Here is a 22,203-nt window from a genome sequence, read left to right on the forward strand (position 1 = left end):
TCATCAGAGGTCCCAGGACAATGGGTGTCCTGGGTACAGCAGAAGAATGGCAGAATGTTCTTAGCACCGCAGCAGTAGTATAGCTGCTGCAAAATGTTTCTAGCTCTGTAACTGTTTAATGCACAAAGAAGGCTCTGACAACTTAAAAAACCCTGAATAATTTACAATGCCCCTTAACTTCCTGATTATGAGACCCTATATAATAAACTTGTGAAGCTAGTTCTAAGTCACTGTTCCTCTATCAGAGTGCAGTCCCATCTGGCCCCAGATTTTCATGAAAATATCTCTGTGTCTTCTTTGTGTTTTTCTTCATCTCTAGTTGCTCCTACTGGAGAATCCTTTGTTGATGCTGCAGTGGTAGGTACCATCAAAACATGATATGTGCATGTATGAAAATGCCATAGTGAAACTCAATAAATTTGTATAATTAATATGATCAAATAATTATAATTTTGAAAAAGACTGGATTTGGGGGATGGAAAAAAGTATCTAGCAGAAATCATCATGAAATCATCTGGTCTTTGGGTTTTCTTTTTAGAAAGTTTTTTTTTTTTTTTTTTGGTACCAGGGATTGAACTCAGGGGCACTCAACCTGAGCCACATCCCCAGCCCTATTTATATTTTATTTAGAGAAAGGGTCTCACTGAGTTGCTTAGTGCCTCGCAGTTGCTGAGTCTGGCTTTGAACTTTCAATTCTCCTGTCTCAGCTTCCCAATCCGCTAGGATTACCGGCGTGCACCACTGCGCCCAACTGTAGAAAGCTTTTTAAAATTAATATTTTTTGACCTATTTATTATATAGGTCTATTCAAATTTTCTATTTCTTCTTAAATAAGTTTTGGACAATTGTGTTTTTCTAGAAAATTTCCCATTTGGGATATCTAAAATACATATTTCTTTATAATTCTTTGTACTTTTATAAGATCAGTAGTTATGTCCTTGTTTCCTATCCTGGTCTGAGTAATTTTTAATTTATTTTTTGATTATTCTAGATAAAATTGTTAGTTTTGTTGATCTTTTAAAAGATCATTATTTTTCCTCTATTGTTTTTCTATTCACCTCATTCTAATCTTTATTGTTTCTTTTTTGTTTTGTTTTGTTATTTTTGCAGTGCTGAGAATTGAATCCAAGGCCTTGTGCATACCAGGTAAGTGCTTTACCACTGAGCTACATCCTCAGCCCAGTTTCCTTTCTTCTAATGGGTTGGGTTCAGTTTGTTCTTATTTTTCTAGTTCCTTAAGATGTAAAGTTAGGTTTTTGATTTGAGATCTTTTCCCCACTGTCTGAGGATTGAACCCCAGGGGTACTCTAACACTGACCTGTATCACCAGCCTTTGTTTTTGAGATAGGGTCTCACTAAATTGCCCAGGTGGACCTCAAACTTGTGATCTTCCTGCCTGTGCCTCCTGAGTAGCTGGGATTACAGGCATGCACCACTCTGCCCAGCAAAGATCATTCTTTTTAAATTATATGTTTATAGCCATAAATTTTCTTCTTGGAACTACTTATACTGTGTTCTATACATTTTGGTATGTTCTGTTTTCATTTTCATTTATTCAAGGCACTTTCTAATTTTCCTGTGATTTCTTCTTTAACCCATTGGTTATGAGTATGTTGTTTAATTTCTACATACTTGTGAATTTTCTAGTTTTTCTTCTGTTAGGGATTTCTAGTGCTATTTCATTGTGTTCAGAAGACATAATTTACATAGTATTCTTAAATTTGAGACATATTCTATGGCCAAACATTTAGTCTATGCTGGAGAACATCCCATGTTCCTTTGAGGGAAATGTTTACTCTGCTATTGTTACGGGACTGTCTCTGGGCCCAAATGGTTTATAGTATTGCTCCTTAATTATCTTATTCTGTTATTAAATGGGTATTGAAATAATCAAATATTATTATTGACAATATAATCATGTTTAACCTTTAATTTTCCAAAAAGAATTTATATTCTTTTTGGAAACTAGGAAGACCCATGACCACCACCTGCTCCCACATCAGGCTCTATGCTTATACCAACTGTTCTGGACTCAGTAGCCATGATGGATGTTCCAATTCTTTATTGGGCAAAAGAACACATTGTTTTTTAGTATCTCCTTTAAGGAAGGAGGCTGAGAGGACTGAGCCAGTCAAGTCCTGCTGGATCAGCTGCCTCTGGGGTCACTTGGACTTCTTCACAAAGTCAGAAATTCTGTCTTTGACAAGTGGATCCAATGTTGAACAGTCCCATTCTGCCAACTTTGACAGCCGGTCATGGGCATCCCAGAAGAGGCCAGAGCCAATTGCCAGCTCAACTCTCATGCGCCACTCAGCCAGCTTGGAGCTGAGGAAAACATTATAATTGGTCCCCATGGGCTGTAGATAGACAAAGAGGAAGATGTGGTCAGTGCCACTTGGGTCTTCTCCTATAGCCTCAAAGGCCCTCCCCGTCTGCCTTTACAAAGGGTTAGTCATCCTCCGGCCCCCAAGACCCAGACAAGGGGTCACAAACTATGTAATAGATGTGAGGTAGGAATAGGTATTTCAGAATCCCCCAGGGTTCTTGGTCACTGGTCCTGCTCCAAGGCTCCTGAACCCCTCTCTAGGTGATCCCTGATCCAGGTAGTTCCCACTTCTCTGGCTTGAACCCACCCCACATGGTTCCTACCCATTTCCAGGTAGATTCCTTGTTCCCAAGGGAATTGGTGGAAGAACTCAGTTCTGTTCTCCTCACATTGAACTCTTCTCTGTGATCAAACACAGGGGATGAAAGAGGAGACCCAGGAGGCAACCTGCCTACAGATTTGTCTTGCTTGTTTAAGAAATATATAACCTAGGGGCTGGGGTTGTGGCTCAGTGTAGAGTGCTTGCCTGGCCCATGTGAGGCACTGGGTTCAATCCTCAGCACCACATAAAAATAAAAATACAAAAAAAATGTTGTGTCCATCTACAACTAAAAAGGAAATATGTACCTAAAAAAAGAAAAGAAAAGAAAAGAAAAATAATTAACCAAGGTTTTCAGGAGGCTCATGAGAGGTTGATGTGGGTGAAAGGTAAAGAATGCAAGTGAAGCATTGGGCTGTATACTTAAGACATACTTGAATAGTTTTTCCTGGTGCTGGTCTGTACTGCACATTGACCAGGGACCAAAGTGGCTGCTTTTCATACCAGCCAGAGACCATACCAGCTCTCAAGACACTGGCCAGGGTTAAATTATCCATCCTGCACGTACCAGCTAGCTCCAAACTAGCTACTCTTCCCTGCATATAACGGTTACATAAATGCCCCAACACCCCTGCATGCCTCCAAATGCATACTGGATACCCCTCAGACCCAGAATCAAGACAGCTTTACCCATACTACTCTCTGTATAGAGCTCTGGAAAAGAGGCAAGACCTCTTAACATTTCCTGGAAAATCCTATAGTGGGGCCAGAATGTAGCTCTGTGGCAAAGCATCTGCCTTGCATACACAAAGCCCTGGGTTCCACCCCCAGTTTGGGTTCCACCCCCAGTTCCAAAAAAAAAAAAATGACAAAAGAAAAGAAAAGAAGAAGAAGAAAAGAAAATCCCTAGGAGGAGGAGGAGGAGGAGGAGGAGGAGGAGACATGGACTGAGAAATGTGGTATTCTCTCTATTCTAGGTTCATCCTCTAGTTCCTCTACATGCTGTGGAAGCCTTGCCAAGATAGATGATCATGATCTTCCCTGATTCAAAACCTTCTGTGCTTCCCAAATGTAATCCAGGCACCCAGATCTGGTTCCCACAATCCTCAGGATGGGCATGCCTGCTTCTCTTGCTTTGACAGTCTATTCTCAAGTTGTGGGTACACTGATCACAGAAGTTTCCTGCTTCTGCCCATCCTCTGACCACCCCCCATTACCCCACCCCACACCTGCATCATCTCCATTAGAGCTACCAAGTCAGCCAGTGAGATGTGGTCCCCAGTGATGAACAGCTTGTCCTGTAGAAACTTCTCCTCGAAGAACTGCATGTTTTGCTTCACTTCTTCCAGCACCTGTTCTGTCTTATCAGCTGAAACTTCCTCACCTGTGATCATTGGGATCAGCAACTGACGAGGTGGGGGAGAGGAAGGAAATGGAAGCTACAATTCTGTTTCATCTGTCCCTCCAGATCTCTATATCCTTGTCTGCTAGATACATAGTGGACAGTACCAAGGGCTGTAAAGTAGTTTCATCTATTTTAGCAGATCTGATTGGTAGATTTTGCCTGGTGCCATGTAATCAGAAGGATTTTGAGACCTTATCAAGAGTGAATCCTATGATTGGTTAGTAATGTTTGCATAGGTTGTTATAGTTTATATTTGGTTTGAGTGTACCCCCCAAGGATTCATATGTTGGAAATTTGGTCCCAAGTAGAGCAATGTGAAAGGTGGTAAAACCTTTAAAAGGTGTGAAGATTAGTAGTATATCACTGGGGTCTCTGCCCTTAGAAGGAATTAAGGTAATTCTCATGGGACACCGAGTTAGTTCTTAAAAGAGCAAGTTTTTCCGAAGAGCAAGACTGGCCCCTCCCCATTTTCTGGCTTCCTGTCTTACAATGTGATCCTTCTTATACGTTCTCATTGTGATGACATCTGCCATGAGGCTTTTACCAGATCTGGTGCCATTTGTTTGGACTTTCAGCCTCCAAACCTGTGAGCAAAATAAACCTCTCTCCCTCTCTCTCTCCCTCTCTCCCTCTCTCCCTCTCCCTCTCCCTCTCCCTCTCTCTCTTTTTAAAAATAAGCTACCCAACTTCAGATGTTCTGTTACAGCAATGAAAGATGGACTAAGACATAGGCTTAGGATTAGAAGTAAGAGCACGCATGTTATTTATCATCTTTAAGTTTTCTAATCTCAATGGGCCCTTTACATTCTCTAGTTCAGAATCAATTTTTTTGAATCCTGTCCTGGCTTGAGTCATATCAGCCCTTCTTGGGTGTTTTTTTCCTTGTCTTAACAAGACTCTGTCATACTCAATGGTTCATTCCACATTCCCAGCAACTCTATAAGGAAGGCAGGAGGGGGAGCAGGTGAAATAAAGCTCAAAGAGGGAGGAAGATTTTCTTGAGCTCATTAGTGGTCAGCAGGGCTGGGACTGGACTCTAGGCTTCCTAACTCCTTTCCCCCTTGTCCCCAATCCCCAGACATGGCCCCATTTACCTTGATCCAGAGTATCTTGCTCATGGGCAGCTGAATGGCCGTGTGCTGCCAGGCCATGAACTCATCCACACGGGCCCGTGAGTGCAGGTCTGGTGGGTACCAGTGGGAGGGTGTGCTGTACCTTCGGCACAGGTAAAAAAGGATGGCCACACTGCAGAAAGGGCAGATCAGGACAACTGCTCTTATCTTCTGAAGGCTCCAACACTGACCACCCCAGCCATAATCAGGCTCTAGATGCTGACATTCTTCCAGGAGAAGGAGTCCAAAGGACCCAAGGAAAGGTCTCCCCGAAGCTGTCAGTCTAATAATCAGCAAGGGCAGGGAAGGAGACCTGCAGGGTGAGCAGGAGTCATTGGATGGCATAAGAAAGGGCAGTTTAGCTAGGAGAAACAACGTATGTCAAAACACCAGGGTAAGAGGGCATGAGGTAAATTTTGGGAAATGGAGGGCAGGCAAGTACACCATAAAGTGGACAGGGGCGGTCAGGGAGTGAAGAGAGACAGTCAGATGCTGTTGAGCCCAAGTATGGAGGCCCTTGGAAATGCAGGGAAGTTTGGACTTAATTCTTAAGATTATAAGGGATGAGAGAGAATCCATTTCTCTAGTGCTGGATGGAAGGGTCAGAATTGATAACAGAAAGGCCAAGATGATAGCTCCAGCATCCAGTAATAACCAAGCAAGGGTTTCTGGTATTTGTGGGATGGAATTAGGAACAGAGGCCTGGGAATGCAGTACATATTGGAGACATTCTGGTGATGGATGGGTCCTAGGCATTGCCTCCACAGGACAAAGGACCCAATTTCCTCATCATAATTAATAATAAATATGCTAAGACAAAGAGGTCAGGGAATGGAGAGGATGCTACAGTTTAAATGTCTGTATCAAAACTCGGGTTGAGATTTAATCCCTGCTGTAAGGTATTAAGAGATTGGACCATTAAGAATGAAGAGGCCCCATAAATGAATTCATCCATTTGCAGTTAAAAGAGTTACTGGATTAATGGTTTGCCATAGGAGTGGATTTGATATAAAAGCAAGCTCTCTCTGGCTTGCTTGCTCTGTCTCACCATGTAATTCTTTGTGGCATGCTATGATCCAGAGGGAAAGCCCTCAGCCAATGCAAAGCAGATGACAGCTCCATGCTCTTAGATTTTTTGACATCCTGAACCATGGGATAAATTCAACCTTTATTTGCTATAAATTTACCAGTCGGTACTATTCAGTGATAGCAACCCAAGATGGAGTAAGACAGGGGGCTATAGGTAGAGAGGCATAAGAGAGAGACCAAACAACTGTAATACTCAGAACTTTTTTAGACCCTGATTCAACCAAACTGCCAAAAAATATTTATGAGATAATTAGAGACTTTTGACTAGGAGATGGATATTTTCTGAAGTCCAAGAATTATTGTTAATTTTATTGTCATATTAGTATTGGGATGGTGCGTTTTTGAAGAGTCTTTATCTCTTAGAGACATATTCCTAAACATTTATAAGTGGAATGGGTGTGAACTGAATATTTATGGGTGTCTGGAAGAGGAACCAGATGTGGTATGAATAATGCAAAATAAACCCTAATTGATAAATGCTGAACCTGGGAGATGGGTATGTGGGTTTGTTATACTCATATATGCATATTAGTTAGTATGCATTTACCTTTAGTGCATGTGTGAAATTTTCCATGGTAAAAAAAAAAAATAAGTAAATAGGGGTGGGGTTGTGGTTCAGTGGCAGACTGCTGGCCTCGCACATGTGAGGCACTGGGTTCCATCCTCAGCACCACATAAAAATAAATAAATAAAATAAAGATATTATGTCCATCTATAACTAAAAAAAATTAAAAATAAAAAAAAGTAAATAAATGCTACAAGGGGGGTTCCTACTGAATTTCCTAGGAAGAGCACTTGCCTAACATCTACAAGGCCCTGGATTCCATCCCCAGAGTACTGGAAGGTCACTTACCTTTCAGATAAGATAAAATTTCCATCTTTGAGGCTGGGCAGCTTCCTCAGGGGGTTGATCTCAATGTATTCCTTGCTATGGTGATGACCTGAGAGGAGCAGGGAGGGTCTGAGGCTGTTGGGATCCTATCTCTGCTTCCTAGAAACAGAAATTTCTCCCTATTTCATCCAGAAGGGGAAACTGAGGCCTTAAGGAATAAGACACAGAAGCTGGGTGCTATAGTTTGGATCTTGAATGTCTTCCAAAGACCCATATGATCCTGGGGCAAGTCAGCAACCGAATAGGAGCCAGGATCAGGACTTCTACCTTCTACCCTGCCCATACCCCAGACTTGGTGACCCTTGTGCCCTGGAACCAAGATAGTCTTTTGGCTCCCCAAACTGAAGGTCTCCAGCTCCTATTCCACCACTACCTGAAGCCACAGCTTCTGAATGAACAGGAGCCCTAAGGACCTGCCCTGACACTCCTTCACTCTGTCCCCTCTTTAAGTGGAACAGGGCAGCCACAGCTGCCTGAACACAGCTGAGTGTCCAAAAAGGAATCCCTCATAGGCAATCAGGGTCATCAGATCTGAATGCAGAACTTCACTGGGAGCAGGAATCAGGACTCTTGACTCCTTAACCAGATGCTTCTAAGTGGAAACATTTCTTAGGGCTCCAATTACACCTCATTCATTCCATAGTTACATTGTCTCCTTCTCTACAGTCTAGAGGCTTCTGTCTGCATAAGCTGAGCTTTTAGAACCTCCTCTATTCTTGGGGTGGGGCTGGTGTTTGATTCCCATGACATTCTTGTGAGGTTGGTGTAACCCTGAGCAGGTTTGCTCTTCATATAATTTTTGGAGGGACTGGTACTTGGGATGGAATCCAGGGTCTTTCACATGCTAGGCAAGAGCTCTACCACTGAGCTACATCCCCAGTCATCTAAACAAGCTTGAACACCTGGAAAAATGGAGATGGACTGAACAACAGCTGCACTCTCATGTGGGGAATGACTACCTTTCTGTGAACTTTACTAGACTGATTGGCAAGATAGACTAGATAACAAGATGCAAGACCCCCACATGGAGATGGTGAGGATGCAAACTGGGTGCTCAGGGATTCTCTAGAAGTCCTTCCTTCCCTTTTTCTCTCAGAAAGTCTGTTCATCTCACCATCATTAGTGGGGACTCTGACTAAGGTGGGTTAGACAGAGATGCAGACTGTGTACCTTGACACTTTGGGCACCTTTTATTCCCCTGCAGACTTTTGTGGAGAGTGGCCTTTGTTTCTGTCTCTGCTTCTCAAAAAACACCCTCCTGGGTATTCTAGCTGCACCTCAGGATGAGATCTGCCTGGGTAGACGTAGGGACTGACCTTTCAGCAGATCTACAAACTGGAAGTCAAAGGCTATGCCATTCTTCTTGGCAAAGATGTAGACAGCGCGGCAGGATGCTGACAGAAGATCCATGTAGAGCTCCAGGACCATGCTGACACTTCCTGGGCCCCAAAGCCCCAGCAGACCAAGCACAGACCTGAGTCTGTGTTCAGCCTGAGCCCCTGACCCTGTGCCCTCTCTGACCTAAGCCCAGGACCCCACATTCTGGAACTTCTTGTTTCCCTTGGTGTTGTCATAAGACAAGGAAACCTAGAACTCTCACAATAGCAGGGATTCTGAAGATAACTAAGAGTGGGGAGAGGTTCTTGGAAAAGGGTTGGTGGAGGGGAAGCAGGTGCTGGTTTATGCCTGTTGCCCCTTGGTTCTGCCTTAAAGATAGCCTGTCTGAGAAGGGGTCATGCATGAGAATTCCCAGGGCCAGGCCTTCAGTGTAGTCCTTTTTGTAAAGGACTTTGCAAGGTCCAGACTGAGGAGGAGGCAATGAGAACTAAACTTTCAGGGTCAAAAGTAGGGATTGGGGCTATCCACAAGGAAATTTAGTCTGAATTGGGAGAATAAGACACAGAAGCTGGGTGCTATAGTTGGGATCTTGAATGTCTTCCAAAGGCCCATATGCTAAAGCCTTCGTCCCCAGAGTGGTGCTATTAGGAGTGGCAGAGCCCTTAGACAGTGAGGCCTAATGGAAGGAAGTTAGGTGGCTGGGGGCATGCCCTTGAAGGGAATTTTGAGACACCAATCTCTTCCTCTTTTTTCTCCTTTGCTTTCTGGCTGTGAAGTGAGCAGTTTTCTCTGTTATACATTTCCTGCATTTTCTTGAACACCCCCGCCAGACTGGAAACTGGTCCATTTAATCATGCACTGGAAACTCTGAAATTATGACCCAAAATAACCTTTTCCTCATTATAAATTAATTATCTCAGATAGTTTCCTTACAGTAATGGGAAATTGACTATAGCACACTGTGGGAACCCAGGGGACATCAGGGACAATACCAACAGGGGTCCGAGGGTGTGGTCAGCCCAATCATGCCATGTAATGAAGCCCAGAAACTTCCTGGCCTGGATTAGGACTGCAGTGAGTAGACTGCCCGGGAGACTGAGGAAATGAACTAGAGACCTGTGGTGAGGCCTGAGTGCTGCTCTGTGCTGTGTGATTTTGAAAGATTCCCTGTCTTTCTAGGCCTCAGCTCAGAAATGAGATAGGCATCACTTCCTGGGGACAGAGTAAGGCATAGGCAGAGAGTACAGTGTATTTATTACAAACAGCCGAATTCAGGGGAGTGATAAGGCTGTACCCATCAATAGAGCTGGCTTCTGCAGAAGCTGCACCAGCTTCTGGGCCTGCTGGGGGTCCAGCTGGGCCTCGAGGGGGTCCCAAGACTAGAGTATGAGCTTGTAGGCCTCCTTAAAGAGATCAGCACGGAGAGTGACCTCCCCAAGGACCCACCACACTGCCAGTTGGGTCAGTCTTGGAAGAAGTTATAGCCAATGGAAGTGGGATGGGGAGAGAGGGCAGCTGGCTGAGTCCTCAGCTTCATGCCTTGTGTCCCCACAGAAGGCAGGGATGTAGGAAAGCCTCACCTGCATCAGCTCTATCAGTGCCATCAAGTCTACCCAGGAGACTACCAGGAGCATCTCATTCAGGTGCTGTAGGACTGATGTCAGCCTATCCAACAGCCACTCTAGCTGTGCAGCACCCACAGGCTTCCCAAGAAGAGGGACAGGAGAGACTGGTTTAGAAGGAGAGAGAACAGCTTATCTTAAGCCCTTCCAACCTTCTCTGATTTCCTCTCTATTTTTTTCCTTTGCCACCATTGATTAGTGATGCCCCCTGAGCTGAGTATTCAGGATTCTGAGGCTTCATTCATTCACTCAGTAGGGAAAGTATTTTGATGGATTGGTGATTATCTGCCCAGGACAGTGGAAATGAGGCAATATGTATGACAACAGGTATCTACTGCTCTAGGGTCCTGGCTCCTACCCCAGCTGCATAATAGAGCCAAGGAGACTCACCTTGCACAGGTAGACACTGGTCTCTGGCATCTGTATGGATGCTGACATAACAGGTACCTGCTGACACAGGTGCAGGCCTGCAGTTCTGAGAAGTGACTCTCTGTATGCTGCTGGCTCATATTTGTGGCTCAGGTATAAAAGGATGCCAGAATGGAGGCAGGGATGTCAGGGCTCTTCTGAATGCCCTATCAGGGTGAAGAAAGCTTTTTTGCTTGTACTCAGGGTGATTTGACCAGGTTTCTCCCCAACTCCATCTCCAGGGGAGAACCTCCCCACAATTCCATGCTTCTCCAGGCAGCATCTTCCCCAGACCACTCCATTCCTCTCTATCTAACTCAGTTCCTCTCTAGGCTCATAGTCCAGCCTGCCCTCCTAGCTGTGGCCCAGACCTGCCCTCTGGGTCCAAGCCTTGCTACCTGGTATCAAGTTTCCTATTCAGTATGAGGAAGGCAGTTCTGCCACGTGAGCCATGTCCAGAGGGTCTCCAAGTTCCCTTCCTAGTGCCTCAGGCCTGAGGGAGGGGCTCAGAGAATCTACTTTCTTGATTTCTAGCATTGGATTTCTAGCATTAGGATCCATTTTCCATCCTCAGGCAATACCTGGGAGGTGGTGATATTTCTGTTTGTTTCTCCTCCTCCTCCTCCTCCTCCTCCTCCTCCTCCTCCTCCTCCTCCTCCTCCTCCTCCTCCTCCTCCTCCTCCTCCTCCTCCTCCTCCTCCTCCTCCTCCTCCTCCTCCTCCTCCTCCTCCTCCTCCTCCTCCTCCTCCTCCTCCTCCTCCTCCTCCTCCTCCTCCTCCTCCTCCTCCTCCTCCTCCTCCTCCTCCTCCTCCTCCTCCTCCTCCTCCTCCTCCTCCTCCTCCTCCTCCTCCTCCTCCTCCTCCTCCTCCTCCTCCTCCTCCTCCTCCTCCTCCTCCTCCTCCTCCTCCTCCTCCTCCTCCTCCTCCTCCTCCTCCTCCTCCTCCTCCTCCTCCTCCTCCTCCTCCTCCTCCTCCTCCTCCTCCTCCTCCTCCTCCTCCTCCTCCTCCTCCTCCTCCTCCTCCTCCTCCTCCTCCTCCTCCTCCTCCTCCTCCTCCTCCTCCTCCTCCTCCTCCTCCTCCTCCTCCTCCTCCTCCTCCTCCTCCTCCTCCTCCTCCTCCTCCTCCTCCTCCTCCTCCTCCTCCTCCTCCTCCTCCTCCTCCTCCTCCTCCTCCTCCTCCTCCTCCTCCTCCTCCTCCTCCTCCTCCTCCTCCTCCTCCTCCTCCTCCTCCTCCTCCTCCTCCTCCTCCTCCTCCTCCTCCTCCTCCTCCTCCTCCTCCTCCTCCTCCTCCTCCTCCTCCTCCTCCTCCTCCTCCTCCTCCTCCTCCTCCTCCTCCTCCTCCTCCTCCTCCTCCTCCTCCTCCTCCTCCTCCNCCTCCTCCTCCTCTTCTTTTCTTCTTCTTCTTCTTCTTCTTCTTCTTCTTCTTCTTCTCTCTCTCTCTCTCTTTAGGTGGTGACATTTCTTTTTCCATGTTACAAAGGAGAAACCTGGGGCACAAAGTTCTTTGACCTGACCAAGGACACAGAGAACAGAAAGTGGGGAGCTGGGATTCAAAGTGCAATCTGACCCTGGGAGTGCCTAGCTTTTATGATTCTGAAAGGATATACTGAGGACATTCAGGGAAGCACTAACCTTCATCCCACAACTTGCCCACTGGCTCCAAGTTATCCAGATCTGGCTAGTTGACCTATGCCCCCCTCCAGCCTGCAGCTCTAGCCATCTCAGGCTCTAGCCAGGCTCCAGCCTCCTGGCTCTTACCTTTAAGTGGCCCCTGGGTCTAGCCCTTGTCTTTGAGCTGGGCAGGCTGCCAGTAATTTGGAAAGATCTGCAGGCCAGGGGTGATCAGCTTTCTTCTATCCCCTTTACCTGTTCCCAACATCCTGAGCCCTAGAACTGAGACAGAGCCTGATGCTGGCTCATGAGTGTGAAAAGCGAGTGACTCATCCAAGACAGATTCAATCAAGAGATTTTATTGGGGGGCTGCCCGAAGGGGAAGAAAGGAGAGGCAGAGAGCAGAGAGAGGAGAGGAGGAGGGCATAGAGCAGAGAGCAAAGAGCAGAGAGCAGAGAGGAAGAGGGAAGAGAGCAGAGAGGAAGAGAAAGAAGAGAAAGAGGGCAGAGAGCGTGAGCTAGCAAGCTTCGGCTAAAGAAGGGTTGCATAGGTGACGTGGCAGGTGAGGACTGGCAGGGTGACTCAGGAATGGGGGAATGGACACTATGTCCCAAGGGGATTGGTGGAGAAAATTTTTGAATTTGGCGACCTTCGGAGAGGAGCGGGAGGGGTAAGGGATTCTGTGATGTTCTCCAGAGACAGAAATTTAACTTCAGTGGGAAGTCTCCCACACACCCAACAGTGTGTACCAGCTCACCATTAGCTCCCAGTCAGCAGGAAGTCACCATCCCTGAGGGGGGGCACCTTCCCCAGGGGGTTCACCTTTAGGAATCCAGGGTAGAGGTGTTGTTTTTGTGGGCAGAGAGGAGGGGAGACTCAGTACATGACCTGACTGCTCACCCTTCTGGACCGTACCCTTCTCCCAAAATTGGTCCAGTATTCTGTGCTCCTCCCTGAAACCTACTTCCTCCAGACCCAGTGGGCTGGTGACCCAGTACCCACTGAGCCACCACCCCTCCCTGGCCTTTGGAATGGAAGTAGGGGCCCACTCTGGAACCTGAGGAAACAGGAGCCACCCTCTGGCCACACCTTCCTGGCCCACACGAGCGGACTATAATGCTTTCCCTACTCTTTTCACAGGAACTGAAACTTTCCAGTGGATAGAACTTTGGGGGACATGCCCCTAACACACATTCACAGGTTTTGTGGCTTGCATGGGGCTGATACTATGTCTGGTTTCAGGAACAGCACATGGCTTATCTTGGTGGGTGGACACCACGCAACCCTTGGCCATTCTGAAAGTGTCTATAGGGTCACTGTGAGAAGTTCTGGGACCATGGTTGGTGCTCTTGGGAGTGAGAGACCAAGACATACGTCCAAATCTTGCACCCCTGGCTGGGCCATCAGTACACTCTAGGAGTCACTGGGAGCACAACAAACATGGGCCCTTTCCCAGGGCCAGGCAGCCCCCTAGGAACCAGCATCCTTCATGAACTGGCTGATGTGGAGCCCAGACAGGCAGGAATTGAAACTAGATAGGTCCAGCAGAATCATCTGTTTCCCAGCAAGACTTGTGATGGGAAACTGGACCCAGTTCTGGCATGCCCAGGAGTGCCAGAAACCCTTGGCCTGATACCCTGGGACACAATGTATCTACTCTGCATCTACTCTATGCAGGCAGCTCCTCATCCAGATTTGCCATCAGGGATCTGGGGCCACACCCTGAAATGGGAGATGAAAAGAATAGCCAGAGAAAAAGGAAAGCAAAAGGGGAAATAGGGATAAGAAAAGAGCAGAGAAACATCCATTCCTTTGTTCATTCATTCATTCAGTGGAGAGTGAGATCAGAGACAGAAAATAATCAATGGAGGGAATGGACAAGGACAGATGACAAGAGAGAAGTCTTTATTGTGTCTGTTATTCCTTCAAGAGGAGTCCTAATGTAACTTTTGCAGAGACTCTACCTGCCCCAGAGACTCAGGATAGGGTTATGGGCCTCCTGGGTTTGTTCTCTACCTAAAAAAGACTCCACTTGCCCATGTCATTCCACCAGTCATCCCTCTCATCACAGCTAATGGTCATAGGCTGTTGGACATGGATGCACCAGTGATAAGGTCTCCAGAGACAATAGCACAGGATGCAGGGACATCACCCTGACCTGCACCTGAGAAGGGTGACAGCTGCAGAATCTGAAAAAAAGCCAAAGAGGGATTCTATCACCCCTGCCAGAGGCAGGCAGGAGGCCAGAAAGCACCCCAGGCAGGGGAGTGGATGGACACTGCGCTGCCGCTCCAAGCATTCCTGCAGCAGCATGAATTTTTCCCATGCCTCTCTGCTCCCCGTTATGGATCAGCATCCACTTATCAGAGAGAACATTCGACCTTTGGCTTTTCTTGGAAATGACTTGCTTCACTTAGCATGATATTTTCAAACTCCATCCATTTATCTGCAAATGACACGATTTTATTCTCTTTTAATGCTGAGTAATATTCCATTGGGTATATATACCACAGTTTCTTTATCCATTCATCCATTGCAGGGCATCTAGGTTGATTCCACAGTTTAGCTATTGTGAAGTGAGCTGCTATGAACATTGATGTGGCTGTATTACTATAGTATGCTGATATTAAGTCCTTTGGGTATAGGCTGAGGAGTGGGATAGCTGGTCAAATGATGGTTCCGTTCCAAGATTCTTTTTTTTTTCTTTTTTATTAGTTGTTCAAAACATTACAGAGCTCTTGACATATCATATTTCATACATTTGATTCAAGTGGGTTATGAACTCCCATTTCCGTTCCAAGATTCTAAGGAATCTCCATACTGCTTTCCAGATTGGTTGCACCAATTTGCAGTCCCATCAGCAATGTATGGGTGTGCCTTTCCCCCACCACATCTTGCCAACATTTATTGTTGTCTGTATTCCTGATAGCTATGAAAGGAAATCTTAGAGTAGTTTTGATTTGCATTTCTCTAATTGCTGTTGATGTTGAAGATTTTTTCGTATATTTGTTAATTGAACATATATCTTCTTTTGAGAAGTGTCTGTTCAGATCCTTAGCCCATTTATTGATTGGGTTGTTTGTTTTAGGGACATTAAGTTTTTTGAGTTCTTTATATATTCTGGAGATTAGTGCTCTATCTGATTTGTGTGTGGCAAAAAATTTGCTTCCAAAATGTAGGCTCTCCGTTCACCTCATTGATTGTTTCTTTTGCTGAGAAGAAGCTTTTTAGTTTGAGTCCATCCCATTTATTAATTCTTGATTTTATTTCTTGTGCTTTGGGAGTCTTGTTGAGGAAGTTTTTGCATTAGGAGTCTTGATTAACTTTATTGCTTACTTTTTATTCTTTATTGGAGTGTCTGTTAAAAGTAAAATCATCCAATTGTAAACAACTGAAAAGCACACAGGGTGGATCAAAAAGGTTCAGGCTGCCACCACTTATCCTCAACCCCAGGGGGATGCAGGAAAATGCCTAGAAGAGCAAGTTAGGGTACCCCTAAAAGTATGAGGAATCTCTGAAAGGAAGAGGCAGCCAGAATAGTGTCTAAAAGGGCTGCCACACACCAGCCACCCCCAGGGCAGTACAGCCACAGTTTGGTTGCTGCTTGGAGCACAATAGGTAATGAAGAGCATAAAAGCAGGTTGTTAGGAAGTCCATTCGTAGTTGTCAGTGACATCTACCATCACCTACCAGAATGTATCCACTATCAGCTACATGCTTCCTGTGAAGAGCTCTTGAGAAGCTGGAGCACCCTTAGGAGATGATACCATGGGTCTAAGTACTACCATTCTTGGAAGTCTGAGTTCTCAGGAGCCCCTCCTCTAGCACCTAGGTTTTCAAGATTCCAATGTCCTTCCTTGGTTCCTAGTCCTAGGAATGGGGACCAAGGGCGGGGCTTCTTGCAGTGATACTCTCTGTGATAATCTGGTTTGTCTGTATTTAGGGTTCACCAATACCTGGATACTAATTCTTTTTAATAAATGTTTTTTAGTTGTAGATGAAAACACAGAATTTTTATTTATTTATATGTGGTGCTGAGGAACGAATCCAGTGCCTCACACATGCAAGGCAAGCACTTTACCACTGAGCTACAGTCCCAGCCCTGGATACTAATTCTTTATATTGAATTCTCTCTGTTAAAATAACTGGTGTGATACACATGGAGGTTTGTGTAACCATGTATGAATCCTACTGTTTGCTGTTACTGTGAAACTGTCTTGGAAGACTAGTGCTTGTTAAAAGAAACCTTTCAAGTTTCTTAGACTTCAAAAACAACTAGTATGTCCTGTGAAACATCATATTCATCCTGTAATAGTCTGCAATTCTAATTGGCTACTTAATATTTTGTTGCCTTGCTAATAGTTTTATATGGTGTTTGATATTTGTGAGATTTCTTTAGTTAATCATATGGGTCACTGGGACAAAATTTTATCCCATACATATAATAGAACAATGTAATAAAAACAATAATTCTTGGTTTCTTATTCATAGTCTTTTTTTTTTTTTTTAGTACTGAGGATTAAACCGAGGGCTTTTGCTTGCTAGGATGTTATATTCTCAGCCTCCCTTTTTTAAAAAAAAATTATTTTGAGATAGAATATGGCTATGTTGTACCTCAGTCTCTAAGAGTAGCTGAGATTACAGGCACAATCATGCCCACTAGAATCTTTACTATTTTTAAAACACAGATGGTGTTTGCCAATTTTTTTTTGGTTTTGTTTTCCTTCATGTAATTGATTTTTAGGAGCTCTTTATATATTGTGGATTTAGTCTCTTATTGGTTATATATGCTGCACCTGAGAATTCCTGTCAAACATACCTGATGTTCTGCCTCTGCAGAGCTCCTCCTGGAGCCAGAGACAAGGGACTAGAACAAAAAGAAAAAGATAAAAAGGGGCAAGAAACAGAATGAGTCTTTATTCTAGTCAGATCACTCAAGGAATCTTAGAAATATGAAACAGCATATTTGTTTGGCTCTCTGGTGGGGGCACAGGAAGTGTTTTTTTGGTCATCTGTTCCAGAATGTTGAAGATGGGGCCATGGGCCTCCTGCCACAGCTCAGTACCCAGGGACGCTTCCATACATCCACGCCAGGCTGCAAGTTGTGGCCGTCCCACAAACACATCATAGCCAAGAGCCACGGGCTGCGGGGACAAGGATGGGAAAGTTGTGAAGATACTGAGGACCCAGAGCTGGGAACACAGCACAGATGTAAGGGACATGATCCCTTCCCCAACCTCTACATGAGGCCCAGGTCAGAGAAGTGAACCCCAGGGCCTGAAAGCAGCCAGAGTAACACCACTAAGCAGGAAGCAGAAGGTCAAGCTCTGTTCCTAGTTTAGCCAGAGACCCTCTCTGTGATTCTGGGCAAATCCTGGCTTTCCCCAGGCCATATTATTTCTGACTTGTGGGAGTGGCAATAGAAAGAGTTCTGCCCATAGCCACTGCTCTACTGGCCTATCTCCTACCTGTATCAGCTCCTCCAGCAACATGAGATCAGCCAGCGACACCTGCTGTCCCACAAGGAAGGGCTTATCCCCCAGGAACTTGGACTCCAGTTGCTGCAGAGCATGGTCCATATAGGTCCTGTTGCGTTTCACCTTCTCCTCAGGCACCTGGGTCCCAATAAGTGGTGCAAGCACCTGATGTGGAATAGGTTGGGCTTAATCGTGACCCTTCCCCCTCCCAGGTCCCTGAAGGGGACTATCCCCAGATGGCTCTCCTCACCCGGATCCACAGGGTCACCCCAAAGATGTTTCGGATGTTGTCTGCATGCCAGCCCAGGTACTCATGGATCCAGGAACGGGTCTGCAGGTCAGATGGGTACCAATGGTCTGCTACCTGGTACTTACAGCTCAAGTAAATCAGGATGGCTGAGCTGGAAACAGGGATAGGAAGAGGGGCTGTAAGGACCCTGGCTCTGAACCTTTACCTCCCAGTGCTTCCATCCCCCAGTGGGTCCTTGGGGCTTCTCTGCATTTGATGGATACTTCTGTCCTCACTCTCCCCTATTCCCACCTCTCTGATTTCTCCTTTTCTTCCTGACCCCTGCCCTCAAAATCCCTTCCTCTCTCTCTCTCTCTCTCTTTTTTTTTTTTTTTTTTTAAGTGCTGGGGATTGAAACCAGGGCCTTGTGCCTAGGCAAATGCTTTACCACAGAGCTACACCCCTAGCGTTTTCCTCCATCTCTCAGCCAGACCTGTTTGTCCTTTCAAAGACTTGTCTCTGGGACAAGTCTGGGCTGCTTCCTGCTTATCTCAGCATCTGCCCTATAAGGTAGAGGCTCTTGTTCTCCCTTTTGTATATGAGGAAACTAATGCTCCAAACAGTTAAATGAAATTGTCCCAAAGCTTCACAACTCAGAAAACTGACTCTCTTGTCCCCTGGAATCCTGCATGGAGCAGGGACACAGTGGGCTTCCATGGATGCTTTTGAATGTCCACACATGCATGGGTCAGCGATCAGAAGGGAAAGCATATTCTCAGGTTTCCTTGTCAGGTTCCTTAGCCATTGCTTTTTTTTTTTTTTTTGTGGGGGAAGTACTAGGGATTGAACCCAGGGGTGTTTAACCACTGAACAACATCCCCAAAGCTTTTTATTTCTTATTTTGAGACAGGGTCTCACTGAGTTGCTTAGGGCCTCACTAAGTTGCTGAGGTTGGCTTTGAACTCATGATCTCAGCCTCCCAAGTCACTGGGATTACAGGTCTGTGCCACCATGCTCAGCAGCCATTACTTTCAAAGTCTCCTGACCTCTTGTCCTCTTCCTGCATGATGGGAGAACCCACCAGGACCTATGCCTTCAAGCCCTGGCACTGGTCTCCAGAGCCAGCTTGGGCAGTCTGGGGCAGGGAATATCTGAAAAGTCTGGAGAGATCCTTTTCAGCTTCCATTTGTTGAACCTACTCTCTGTCCAACAGTGGACAAATGTCTCCTTGACCTCTTCTCCAATACCCCTCAGTCTGGGAATGGAGAAGCACTAGGGACCAGCAGAGGAGGCTATAGACAGAAGCAGGGACAGGGTGGGTCAGTCCCTAGTAACAGATCCTGCTCTCCCCCAACCTTTTCCCTCACTGCCCCACAGGGTCTGCAAGAGCCCACAGGAGGAGGGGTGGGAGAGGCTGGAAGGCTCAGGAATTAGGAGAGAGGGAAGGAGGATACCTTTCAGTCAAGATGAAGTCACCATCTTTGAGCACAGGCAGCTTCTGCAGGCTGTTAATCTGCAAGAACTCCTTGCTGCAGTTCTGCCCTGAGGAAGAAGTTTTTTTTTTTTTTTAAAAAAAAAAAAAAAACACCTGTTGGGGCTGGGGCAGAAATTGGACCTCTTACCCTCCCTCTTTCTCTCCAACCAGGGTCCTACTGGGGCTGGGCTGTAGCCAGAGGGCCCATCAGTCCCACCCACCTTTCTGGGCCTCCTAGGTTGGGCCTAGTGCCCTGGGAATAAGGATGGCCTCCCTTCCCTGCCTTCCAGGGACAGCCAGGTGCTGTGGGTGGGTCAAGAAAAGTTATTTAGCAGGGATGGGGGAGGTGATGGGTAAACAGGAGGGGCAGCACAGTGGGGTGGCTTAGCTTCCAAGGCCTCAACGATTAAATGAGTGCCTTCAACACAGGAAATCTGAAACCCCCTGTGATTTTTCTCCCCACTCCACACAGGAGAAAGTATCCTCCTCCTCCTTTGCAGCTCAGCAAGCTAAAGTTCAGAGAGGCTTGTGACCTGTCTAAGGCCACTCCGTAGAAGGCGGCGCTGCAGGAGAAGCCGCTGTTGTACAGACTGGGAGGGTGGGGGGGCGCTCAGGGAGGAGCCCAGCCTTGGGCCTGTGGATGCACCGGGTCTGCCAACACGCTAACAGTCGCTCCGGGGCCACCTTTGAGAAACTGCACCGTGCGCAGCTGGAAGGGGATGCCGTTCTTCTTTGCGAAGATGAAGACAGCGCGGCAGGGCTGGGACAGCAGGTCCAGGTAGAGCTCCAGACCCATGGCGGGGTTAGCGCGGACAGCGATGACAGCAAGGAAAGCGGAGACAGTGTTCTGGAGCAGCAGGACAGGTAGACTCCGGGTGGCCCCCGACATATAAGGGCCCAGACTCCGCCCCTTTTGTCAGTGAGGGCGCATCCCGCTCCACCCAGGCAGGTGTCTACGCTCGCCCCGATTCTGTGTCAGGTCTGTCATATCCCCGCCCGCTTGATCCCGCTCCGCCACCAGATTCCTGAAGAGGACCCATTCTGGGCGCCAGGCTAGGAAGGGAAGGCCCACGTCGGAGGGAGTTTCGCCTTGCGGATGCTGTGCAGTGACGTGGTGGGCGTGCGCTGGGGGACAGCAAGGCTTTGGATAGAGAGTAGCGGCCTTATTTCCCCCACCCCGAGTACCAGGGACCCAACCCCAGTTGCTAACCTCACCCTACCCTGGAAATGGAAATGGGCGGGCTCTGTCCTCCTGGAAAATCTCCAGGGCCCAGATTTTAGAGGTTACTTTCAGAATTTTGTTTCTGGATTCTGCAACTAATGGAAGAATGGAGGCAAGGGTGGGCGGGGGAGGAGTTCTTTCACTCCCAGCTGTCAGGTGTCGCTGGAAGGGATCTAAAGCCTATTCATTCGGGGATCACCTGTGCAGGTGTGTCCCAGCCTGGTGGGAACCTTGCCTTACGGAAGAACTTTCTACTTTCCATGGTTCCTCAGCAGAGCAGCTGTGCTCAGAAAGCTGGAGCGCGGACAGGATGGGGTCAGGAAGACCAAGAAGCAGGGGACAGGCTGGAATGACTGCACAGGAACATCCTCCTTCCTCTGACTCTCCTCACCCCATCCTCCCATCTTCCCAGGGGCCACAGTGATAGTACCCGGCTGGGCACTGATTTTAGCTGATTCTTTCTGAGTATCTTTTCCCCTCTGGTCAGTGACCCAAATGGGGGATCAGAACACTTCCCTGGGAGTTGGGGTTTTTTACTTGTTTGTTTCTTTTTGAGATCCTGATCTCCCTATGCTCTCAGACTAGACTCTGTTTCAGCCTTCCAAATAGCTGGGACTACAGGTGAACACTATATTGCCTGATTTACCCAGGAGTTTTGAAATTGGAACTCAGGAGAAAGGCAGTCCCTTTGGAGAGATAACTGTGGGCTGGGGTGGCCTCCAGTGACATTTCCAGAATTCACTGAGCAGGCTGGTCCCGGAGGGAGAAGCTGACACACAGAAAAAGAACTTGGGAGTGAGGAGAAGGTTCTGACTGCAGTTCTTCCAGTGGCCTGTATACCTCTCCTCTCCTAGGATTGAATGTTTGCAGGAAATCCAATGTTTTTCTTTTTTTTTGGGGGGGGGGGGTGTTCTTTTTTGAGTCTAAACCAGTTGGCATTGAATTTCCACAGAAAAGAATTCTGACAAACACAAAAAAACTTCCAGGTGAAGCTTCAGAAGCTCTAATGGGCTAAGGATTCGTCTTGTGTTGGGGTTTAAGTGTGCAGAGTTTAGCTCCCTCAGGCCTGACTTTTTGCAAGAGCTGTGGCTGTGATTTAGGTCAGCTGAGGCTAACCTCAGTTAGGAGGAGGAAAAGTTCTCTTCCCCTTATCGCAAGGCACAAGTTCTGCATGGTTTGGCCAAGAGGAAGAAGCTTCCTGCATACTTATCCTGGGAACAGTACATTCTAAAGAAACAAATGCATCTTCAGGGGATTAGATAATGTCTACAAAGAACTTTAAGAGGGTACTTATCAAATGAAAAGGAACAGTCTGAATCTAGCTCTGTGTATCCGCTGAGGCATGATATTTGGACAATGTGGGTAAAGTGTTATTGAAGAATTGCTTGCTTTGTTACAAGAAGAATATAAAAGGAACTTGCAAATAAACCTCAGCATGCAGTTGCAATTGCTGCCTTGGCTCTGCATCCCCTGTGTCCTGGTTATCTCGCAACCCTTACCCAGGGACCCGAACGCTCTAGATGTTCACAGTCTTGTGTGGAGGGAAGTTGGAAGAGTAACTGTGCCAAATAGAAGTTTATATCTACTAAAGGACCTGATTTGGTCCCAGAAGATTTTGAGAGTTTCCTGCATTAGTCCACTGCAGATTCCGATAGGCAGGCTCTCCTTGGGATGGTCACTT

General features: G+C 46.8%; 2 protein-coding genes across 3 annotated transcripts; both read right to left on the reverse strand.

Annotated features, from left to right (window-relative positions):
• Positions 1 to 2,162: 2,162 nt before the first annotated feature.
• On the reverse strand, positions 2,163 to 8,571 carry LOC107154533 (glutathione S-transferase theta-4). The gene is made up of 5 exons (XM_015500163.1): positions 8,460 to 8,571; positions 7,105 to 7,192; positions 5,145 to 5,295; positions 3,875 to 4,051; positions 2,163 to 2,357 (listed from the first exon to the last, which is right to left on the reverse strand). The coding sequence occupies exons 1-5, from the start codon at positions 8,569 to 8,571 to the stop codon at positions 2,163 to 2,165; spliced, it is 723 nt and encodes a 240-aa protein (XP_015355649.1).
• An 8,438-nt stretch (positions 8,572 to 17,009) lies between these two features.
• LOC107154666 (glutathione S-transferase theta-2B-like) lies at positions 17,010 to 21,655 on the reverse strand. Of its 2 annotated transcripts, none has more exons than XM_048785051.1 (5): positions 19,985 to 21,655; positions 19,281 to 19,368; positions 17,848 to 17,998; positions 17,589 to 17,735; positions 17,010 to 17,264 (listed from the first exon to the last, which is right to left on the reverse strand). In XM_048785051.1, exons 1-5 carry the CDS (start codon positions 20,187 to 20,189, stop codon positions 17,055 to 17,057), a joined length of 801 nt encoding a protein of 266 aa, XP_048641008.1. In that variant the 5' UTR covers positions 20,190 to 21,655; the 3' UTR covers positions 17,010 to 17,054. The 2 variants fall into 2 exon arrangements, with proteins under 2 accessions (XP_048641008.1, XP_015355818.1); XM_015500332.2 differs by having other exon boundaries at positions 17,589 to 17,762; positions 19,985 to 21,652.
• Between the last annotated feature and the right edge of the window lie 548 nt (positions 21,656 to 22,203).

The sequence above is a fragment of the Marmota marmota genome, unplaced genomic scaffold (genome assembly GCF_001458135.2).
Source record: "Marmota marmota marmota unplaced genomic scaffold, marMar, whole genome shotgun sequence".
NCBI classification, from domain to species: domain Eukaryota; kingdom Metazoa; phylum Chordata; class Mammalia; order Rodentia; family Sciuridae; genus Marmota; species Marmota marmota.

Excerpts from the sequence above, each read along its gene's own strand:
- LOC107154533 (XM_015500163.1), bottom strand. The coding sequence starts at position 8,571 with ATGGTCCTGGAGCTCTACATGGATCTTCTGTCAGCATCCTGCCGCGCT. Across the intron at positions 5,296-7,104 it reads AATTTTATCTTATCTGAAAG|TGTGGCCATCCTTTTTTACC; the intron begins GTAAGTGACCTT and ends CCCTTTCTGCAG. Across the intron at positions 2,358-3,874 it reads CTCTAATGGAGATGATGCAG|CCCATGGGGACCAATTATAA; the intron begins GTGTGGGGTGGG and ends GTCTATCTACAG.
- LOC107154666 (XM_015500332.2), bottom strand. The coding sequence starts at position 20,189 with ATGTCGGGGGCCACCCGGAGTCTACCTGTCCTGCTGCTCCAGAACACT. Across the intron at positions 17,763-17,847 it reads GGGTGACCCTGTGGATCCGG|GTGCTTGCACCACTTATTGG; the intron begins GTGAGGAGAGCC and ends ATTCCACATCAG. Across the intron at positions 17,265-17,588 it reads TGCTGGAGGAGCTGATACAG|CCCGTGGCTCTTGGCTATGA; the intron begins GTAGGAGATAGG and ends TTGTCCCCGCAG.